This window comes from Chrysochloris asiatica, unplaced genomic scaffold, assembly GCF_000296735.1.
Source record: "Chrysochloris asiatica unplaced genomic scaffold, ChrAsi1.0 scaffold00214, whole genome shotgun sequence".
NCBI classification, from domain to species: Eukaryota; Metazoa; Chordata; class Mammalia; order Afrosoricida; family Chrysochloridae; genus Chrysochloris; species Chrysochloris asiatica.
The window spans coordinates 3,540,005-3,549,697 of record NW_006408732.1 but is presented as its reverse complement, the minus strand read 5'-3'; the positions used below and the strand labels follow the sequence as shown (position 1 = coordinate 3,549,697).

The following is a 9,693-nucleotide window of genomic DNA, read 5'->3' as shown; positions in this document are numbered from 1 at the left end:
TGCATCTCATTGTAAAGAAAACGAAACTCCTCACCACTGGATGAGATAATTTTTGTTGTTGTTGTTAAGTGCTATTGAGTCGGTTCCGACCCATAGTTACCCTTTATAGTTGCTCTGAGGAGCAACTGGTAAGCTTGAACTGCCAACCTTGCTGTTCAGATGACTTTGAAGTCTGGCACATTAACCCACAGTGCCACACCAGGATGAGATAATAGCAGAGGAAAATTATTAGATGCAGATGGAAGAGTACAATAAAGGATGGTCACTCATGCCTATTGTCTTTAAACAGCTTGTTCAAAAAAGGCCAGAAGATCCATTCTTTTGCAACAGGATAAAGATAAATACTGTTAAGTCACCTTCAACTAATGTCAACCTTATGTACAACAAACATAGCTTTGCCCAATACAACAAACATTGTCATCCCCGTGACCAGCCGCATGTTTGGCATCATCATTCCAGCTGTTTTGCCAGTCCATTTCACTGAGGTGTCTCTTGTCCTCGCTGGCTTCCTCTAATGATGGGTCTCTTCTAATGACATATCTGAAGCAAGTGAATTGAACAATGTTTTGTTTTCATATATATTTTCATTGGCTAATTTTTAGAAGTAGATTACAAGACCTTTGTTCCTAGTCTGTCTCAGTCTAGAAGACTCAGTGAAACTTGTTCAATGTGGGTGACCCTGCTGATATTAGAGCTGGTATTTGAAATACCAATGGCAGAGCTTTCAGCATCACAGCAACAAACAAGTCACCTCAGTATAACAACCGACAAACTGGTAGTGATTTGCAACATGGGCAACCCCAAATTAAATCATGTTCTGTATTATTAAAACATTTTAATGGGAAAACTTAATTCAGTGGCTTATGTTTTAAATGTATCTAGGTCTGTTGAACAAAATCATGAAAAGAATTTGGACTGATTTGAGCCAAATATGACCCTATTTTTAAAAAGGTTTTATTGTGAATTGAGTGATAGTTTACATAAGAGAACATTGATTTTACACTCATCCCATCGCACTTTGTTTCATTGCAATGATTACAATCAAAGAGCTCATTCTGCCAGCCAGCCTCCTGACCCACCAGCACACAGCCTTTCCCCTTCCATGAGTCCAGAGTCCTCAGCTGCTCTAGCTCTCCATGCAAATATGATACATTCACAACAGTACCAAATTCAGGAAATGATTTATGATTTAGTGTTCCTTCTTACACTGAGTTGGTGGCTCATGCCTTGTACTCCGGTTCCCTTTATTTTTTCATTGGTTCTTCAATTTTTAATGCCAGTATATCGCATGCATTTTTGTAGGATGCCCCAAATCCCTTCTGAACTAAGGCCATGTATAAATAAATAAATAAATAAAGCGTTGGCAGCTAATTAAAAAAATTTTTAATGGAAAAGTCGTCTTTAATTTTTAATAGACTTCAGTGAAAATTGTTTTCATGAGTAGAATTTATAAGTTTTTATGATTTCTCTGTGGGAGGTTTATGGCTCACAGAACTACTAATTAATTTTCCTTGTTATGTATTTCCCTATATGTCTGCACACATAGCCTGAAGTGCTGGTGACCTATGGTACCTTTCATATATTGATGTATTAAGCACTCTGATGGCTTCTCTATGTCTGGGAACTTGATGAAAGACCTTCAAAAGCCAGTGGGTGTACAAGATTAAGTTCTCAGTTTCAAGCCTGCACATTATTGTAACCCTGGCAGTGTGTAGTCTTTATGTAGGGGGTAGCAGCAGGAGGGAAAGAGAAATAAGAACCCCAGGAAAGGAAGACTGTCTTCTCTGTATCTTTATACCACACCATCAGTAAAAGCTATTTGGAAGTCCTTTGCTATGCTGTAGGAAAGGCACAGAGGTGCCACCAGATACAGGCCCACAATCAGTCGTGCTAGAGGGTCTGGAAGACAGATGTGGGGGGGGGTCCTTTTTCTGAACTTAGTATATAAAGAAGCCAGTTCTATTAATGTATAATAGTACTGTTTATGGTAGTCAGTCATCTTTGAATTCTTGCTCCATGTTTGCCTACTTGCTTATGGTGTATCTTATCCCCTTAGACTATAAGTGCTCACTGCTCTGTCTCAACTCCCTGACTCATGCTAGAAATTCAATCATTATGTGATGAATAAATCATTTAGATGGATAGATTGATGGCTGAGTGGATAGCTGGATAGATTAATAGCTGGCTGGATGGAAGAAGTAGGGATGGTCTTCACTGATTACCTCGGGCCAGGAATTTTTTTTATATGATCACATAGAAGATACAACATAAAGAACTAGTTAAGTGGCATAATCATGTCTGAACTGCTTTATTCTTCCCTATAGGTACTGGATAGTATTTACTTTAGCCGAAGATTCCATGTGCGCTGTGTGGCAAAGGCTGTGGACAAAGTGGGCCATGTTGGGACCCCCTTACGGAGCAACATCGTTACCATTGGAACGGACAGTGCTCTCTGCCACACGCCAGTGGTGGCTGGGACAGCAAGAGGCTTCCAGGCTCAGTCTTTCATTGCAACTTTGAAATATCTGGACGTCAAACACAAGGAGCATCCAAACAGGTCAGGCAGATGGTGCATTCTGCATTAAGTGGGTGGAGTGAATCTCAGGCTTTCTGTTGTATGAGTTCCAGGACGGATCAATTCTTCTGAAAAATAATAGTAATGACTACTTTGAAAAAACAGTTTAAATTTCTCGAAGTCCATCAAGATCTGGCCCCTTGCCTCGGGGCTACTATAACAACACGTCTTTAAAGGACAGAAGTTTATTGGTTACAAAGAAGTCCAAATCAATGTGCACCAGATCCATGCTCCCTCCAGAGTCTCTAGGAAAAGATCTGTTCTTATCTCTGCCTTTTTCTAGAAGCTCTGGGCCTTCCTTGGCTTATACATAAATCTTCACATGGCTGTTTTTCCTCTGTCTTTCTGTGACTGTTTTCTTCTTTTATAAAGACACCATTCAGACTGGATGAGGACCCACACTAGTCTGGCATGACCTCATGTTAATTTAATAGCATCTTAAAAGACAGTAATTTCCAAACCAGATCACTTATAGATGTACAGGGGGTTAGGACTTCAGTATTTTGGAGGGAACCCAGTTCAATCCAAAACACTATTTTATTCATCTCATCTCCCTTACTTTGTCATTTTCATCCACCAGTATACCACAGAGAATCACGTGTTACTTCCCAGTGGCTTCCAATTTTTTTAGAACTGCATGCATGGTTTTGCCCAGGTATTTATTACTGCTTCTTGCCCCCATCCACTCAGTCTAGCCAAACCCAATCATCCCACAGTACCTAGATCATGGCATCTCCTCTAGTACCCTTTCCAGCATCCTTCCCAGTATAATTTAGGGGCTCCTTCAGCAGGCTCCATTAGCACTCATGTATGCCTCTGTCTGATCATTGCCATTATTCAATTACTCTTTGTTCCTGTAGTGCTCTGTAAGGTCGCTGAGGTGGTTACCATGATTATAGTTGATTTTTATTTTTTATAGTAGTTATGTTCTATAAGGAGTCCTTGTGTGGCGCTGTAGGATAAGCATTTGACTGCCAACCATAAGGTTGGTGGTTCAAATCTATCAGCTGCTCCTCAAAAACCCTATAGAGGGTCACTGTGAGTTAGAACCAACTCAACAGCACTTAAAAACAGCAATGTTCCATCAAGTTATATGAACATTGCGTTAGTGAATACTGAACCATTGCGCTTAGGGGAAATACAGGGTTAGCGTTCTGCAGGCCTCTAGTTTTCATCAACCAATCATAGATAACCACCTTTTGTGTGTGTTTCTGTGTAAAGACACCTGATTTCATATATATCGTTGGTTCATTAACACTGAATTCACATACAACTGTACTATGATGCATACTTAGCACACATATTGCCTCCATTGGGCACATCACAGCCTTCTTGAACACAGAAACATTTAAGCAGTACTTCAGCACTATGCTTTAGGACCATTTAAAATAGTGAAATCAACAAAGCATACCAAAAATGTAAATAAAAAAAAAAAAAATGGCAGAAAGAACACTAACTGTACTATAATTGTCAAAACAGGAAGGCAGTGTTACCTAGTTTGACCTCAGCTGCAACTGTAGTTGTTGGGCAATAGTTGTTATTTTACTGCACTTGTGACAGAAAACAACATGAATATTGATTTTGATATTACAAATACATTTTTGTGAGTAGGCGAATCCCCAAATATGGACTCTTCAAATCATGAGGCTTGACTGTACTTATTTTACATCCCCTGTACCTGATGGAATGCTCCTTGGCATCTAATAGATACCCAGTAAATATCTGCTGAGAGTCCTGGTGTGGCACTGAACCACAAGGTCGGTGTGAACTGCAAGGTTGGTGGTTCAAACTCACCAGCTGCTCCTTGGAAACTGTACACGGGGCTGGTATGAGTCATAAGTGACTTTACAGCACTTAACAACTAACAACAAATATCTCCTGACCAAATGAGTAATAACACTTTGTAAACTATGTCATTGGACAGATGTACTTTTATTTTTCTCCCAAATTACCATGGTTGTAATGAGATGGATATTTTCAGTTTTACAAAGCAAAAATAATTCAATGTATGATACACATATTCATTAAACCACATAATATTTATACGTGTGCCTTTATGAACAACCGAGTTCATTTGCAAGGGAAGAAAGAGCCAAGAATATACAAACCAAGAATATACAATTTAGAGCCAAGAATATACAAACCCCTCTCTAACAGATTAAAATTTTTGTTAAAGAGCCATAACACAAGTTCCAAGGTGCTCCAAACACCTTTCTTGAAAAAGAGCCTTCCAGTTCAATAGTTTATATTCTAATTCCTCATAAATTGTGTCTCTTTGTTCAGAGAAACAAGCTGTATAAAACATACCCTGGAAATGTTTATAAACATGCTGGAAATGTAAACTTATACAATAAAAACAAAACAAAATTTAAAAAAAGTACAGCCCATAACTTCAGTTCTATGGTGTCACAGCCTTTACCAATGTTTATTAAAGCTCATATTTATTTAGAATTGTATATTACAGGCTCTAGAGAAAAAAAAAGTCTTGAAAGAAATGGCCCTTGTCTTCATCGTAGGGAGGAGGCAAGATAAACAGTCTGTAAGCATACAACAAATAGCAGGCAATATAAATAAGTTCAAGATTTCCTGGTACAAAGACTACTTAAGTGCTGGGGACTGTAGATGAAAGGAGGGTTTGCGGCAGACTGAGACAAGCACCTATGTCGTTTAGTCAGCTTTAGCTCACAAAGAAGGAAAGATTCCATTTAAAAGAAAAGAGAGCTTTAAAGTGATTTGTGGTATAATGTTATCTTTTCTCTTATAGAAAAAACAAAGCAGAGTAATTCCTGACTTCTCTAGGTCTACTGTCTAGAAAATCTTGGGGTGGAAAGTAGCAATCCTTCATGCCTCCCACACTCTCATGTTCAGCTAGAACTCCTGTGTGGCAAGAACCAAGGGGCAGGCGGGTAAATGAGTAAATACACTGGTAAAGACAAACTGGGTCTTGCGAACGAAATGCCCCATATTAACTGTTGATGTTGCTAACTGCTGTCCAGTCAGTCCTTGATTTACAGCAATCCCAATAGTATGAAGCTAAACACTTACTTCTGCCCTGCTTTCACCTAGAATCCACATCTCTGTGCAAATCCCTCACCAGGATGGAATGCTGCCCCTGATCTCCACCATGCCATTGCACAACTTGCACTTCCTGTTATCTGAGTCCATCTACCGACATCAACACGTCTGCTCCAATCTTGTCACCACCCGTGACCTAAGAGGCATCTCAGGTGAGGGACAGAGTTTGAGGCTGCTTCCCCCACACAGGAGTTTAAAGTTATGGTGAAATGAGGAGGAACTCTCCTTTTTTATATGTTCTCTGGTCTTCAAAACCTGTGAGATTAACAGTTCTCCTTCTTGGCAAGCATGCAAACATAGACAGTTCAGACTGTGAAAGAATGAAGTGAAGAGGAAAAAGCAAGGAATTTGGAATCACACTGACTATGATTCAAAACCTTTTTCTACTCCCTGTATTTGACTTTGAACAAACAGCTTGATCTCTCTGAGCCACTGTTTTCTTGTCCTAACTCCAGGATAACAATTGCTAACAGTCAAGGTGAGGGTGAAATGAGTTGGCAATTGTGAAGCACCTCCATGGTAAATTTTAGTTCCTCCCCTCCCAACACTGATTGTGTTCAGCTCTGTACTCTAAAATCCCATCATACTAGCATCTTTTTTTTTTTTTTAACTTTTTTCTTTGAATTGAGTGAAGATTTACAGAGAGGCTCATCAGTTTTATATTCAACAAATCATACTTTGTTTCATCTCAGTGATTGCAATCCCCTCCATGTAACAACAGTGATCCCACTTCCTCCCTGATTCTTATTTCCCTTCCACCCTCCTTCCCATCCCTTCTCAACTTTGTCCTTAGGTAAATATTGCCCCTTTTATCTTGAGTGGTTGGTTGACCATTCTATGAAGAGTATACCTTACTAGTATTGTTCCCCCTATATACCTGTCTACTGCTTGGCTGAAAATTGCACCATGATGGTGAGTTCTGTTCCAAATCGTGAAGACTGATATTCACATGGTCCATTAGTCTATAAGACTAATTGTTTCCAAGCTTCTTCAATGTTCGTGACTTTTCTTTTCTCTAGACAAGGTGATGGTGGTGGTGTACCATGGAATCAGTTCCGACTCATCAACCCTATATAGGGTTTCCGAGGCTGTAAATATTTATGGGAGCAGAAAGCCTCATCTTTCTCCCACAGAATTGCTGGTAGTTTCAAACTGCTGACCTTGAGGTTAGTAGCCTGACTCATAACCACTACACTGTAATTTCACCTTAGCTGGCCGTTCATAAGCTTTTAAATTCCCAGTTGCTACCCAGCCAAGGTCAGCAGTTTGAAACTACCAGCTATTACACAGGAGAAAGATGAGGTTTTGTGTTTACATTAAGATCTACGACTTCAGAAACCCTATAAATGGTTGCTATGAGTCAGAGCCAACTCCATGGCACACCACCACTCACCCAAGGAGGATGTAAAATAGTGTCTTTGTGGAGTATGTTATACCAACTGGTCATTGCATCCCCTGAGACTGTGGTCCTGAGCCCCCATTGCCTTAAGATATTTGACACTATCAAAGAAGTTTTCATCATTTCGTCCCCTGTATGCTCCATCACATTCTTAGATGGTTTTTTGCCACTAAATATCTATGTACAAATAGTGTCTGTCAAATCCTTGTATATTCATGGGTATACACCCACTCTCCCTTTCTTACCTGTATTTAGTCTGTGTATCTGTCCACGTAGAACACTGTTGTTCTAGGTGTGTGTATGTAACAATATTTACCTCTATCCTCATTTATCCTTGCAGTCTTCCCTGTGTCTTCACCTCTCTTCATCATTCTTCTGCCAACCTCCCTTTTCTTGTGTATTGCTCTCCCAATCACCTGAGTTAACATGTGTCTACCCTTTTGCTATTGTTGTTAAATGCCTTTGAGTCATTTCTGATTCATAGCAACCCTGTATAGGGTTTCTGAGGAGCAACTGGTGAATTTGAACCACCAACCTTGCAAATTCAAACCCACCTTGCAGGCCAGTACATTCTTCCACAACGCCATACCTTTTAGCCAGTGCATTACTCTCCCTTCCCTCTCACCCCTGGCAACCATCAAAGGATGTTTCTATTAGCATGAAAACCTTTTCTTGAAATTTTTACAGTAAGGACTCCTTCAGTATTCGATATTTTGCTACTGACTAATTTCATTCGGCATAATGTCCTCCAGGTTCATCCATGTTGTGAGGTGATTCACAGTATCATCTTTATTCTTCAACATTGCAAAGTATTGCATTGTGTCATACCAGCATCTTTAGGAGGCTAAAGTGTTGCATGGCGGGTTTTCTGGAAGCAGGAGCTGAGATGGAGTTTCAGATGCAAGACCAACACCTGTTAAAGGGAAGAGGAGGAAGGAGAACTAAGCAGAGGAAGAAGTCAAACGCTGATGTAGGATTAACAAAACATCATTCCACCCAATGGGAAGCTCTGGAAAAGAGAATGCTCATCAGACTCATCTACCTACAGTCAAAATAGCCAGACCTTCCTAGCCCATCTTGCTCAGACACTGCATGTGTGCTGCCCCTGGAAGGGCACAACCTTGAGCTTAAGTGGTTCTCTGCAACTCAGGCAAACCCTGAAGGAGCTCTTAGCTGAACAGTGCATCACAACAGACATTTCATTCACTTTACAGAAATTTCCATCCACTTCCATTTACTTCAGTATGTACACATTAAAGACCTATTTCCTTCCTTCATAACGGATGAATCATTTAGCAGTGTTTTTGAAGAGAGAAAAGCATTCATAGGCTGTTTCACATTCACTAAGCATCACTGTTTGGTAGTGATGGTCTTTAGACAGTAGAAATTAGTTGAGTGTAAACTGTTTGTAATTCACTGAGCCACACATGAAAGTTTAATTGGTCTACATATGCAGCTAGTGTTTGGAAAACTGAAACTTTGCATTTCTTCCTACCCAAAGACAGTGAAATTCAACACATGTTCATTAAGTACCTAATTCTTGTGGGGCAGAGGACTGGGTGCTGCATCAAGGATTCTAAAGACTGTATTGATTCTTTCAGATGATTATAGTGGTTCTTACAGTTCTGTGAATATGTTAACCCTAATATTCTAAAATTGTCTCTGTATTCAGCTCACTACTGCATAAAGGTCTTCTTAATTGAGAACAGTTCACTTACTTGGCAGCATTTGATCGATAATTTTTGCATGTACCAGGTGAGGTTTAGTCAAGCATCATTAAAGAGCTATTTACCCATTAACACAAAATTAAGACCTTTCTCCAAAAGTTCAGAAACAATAGGAAAGAGGAGAGGCAGTCAGATGTTGGTTAGCTTTCCTTAAAAGTGTTTTGTGGGTTTTTTTTTTTTTTTATATCAATTTTGCATCTAAGGCAAGATGGCAGAGTAGTCAGATACACTGAGCAGACCCTCTGCAACAAAGGTATGAGAGAGCAATGGATGGTGATTCTGGAACCCCACACTTCTGAGGATAGAACAGAGAGGTGGACTAAGTGCCCACTGGAAGAGGAAGCTGAACAGGACCAGTGAGAAAGAAGAAAAACAAGGTGGGGTGGGTGGGGAGGGCTGTCACCTGGCCTAAAACAGCACAGCCATCTTGAATTTTTGCAGGCAGCTGTCCATACAGCACTGGTAGTGCTATAGGAGAACACTGAACAGCTGATGACAAGACTGGCAGTGCAAACCCACCAGCCACTCTGCAGGACAAACATGAGGCCTATGAAGATTTACAGTCATGAGAACTCTATACTACAGTCTCTAGGCATCAGAATCTGTTCAACAGCAACTAATTTAGTTTGGGGTTTTTTGTGTGTGTTTTTTGGAGAGGAGATGAGTCCATACAGTTGCTTGGAGGTACAGGACAAGGCTGGAATTTGGCAGCAAATTGGGGTGTAGTTCTCCCTTTTTCCCCTGTACCATTCTTTTTTTGTTTGTTTGTTTTTAATGTTTTATTGTGAATTATGGGATAGTTTACATGAGAGAACATTAGTTTTACATTCATTCTATCGTATATCATCTCATTGCCATGGTTACAATCCCCTCCATGCAATCCTTCCCCCGTACAACCCAGGTCTTCAGTACACAGT

General features: G+C 40.1%; 1 protein-coding gene across 1 annotated transcript in view; it reads left to right on the top strand.

Moving 5' to 3' along the window:
- Positions 1–9,693, top strand: part of FRAS1 (Fraser syndrome 1) — a 797,189-nt gene that overhangs the window by 733,719 nt on the left and 53,777 nt on the right. Inside the window, exons 64-65 of the mRNA XM_006872899.1 lie at positions 2,325–2,557; positions 5,642–5,802. Coding sequence (XP_006872961.1) covers positions 2,325–2,557; positions 5,642–5,802 — 394 coding nt within the window. The remainder of the gene's footprint in view (positions 1–2,324; positions 2,558–5,641; positions 5,803–9,693) is intronic.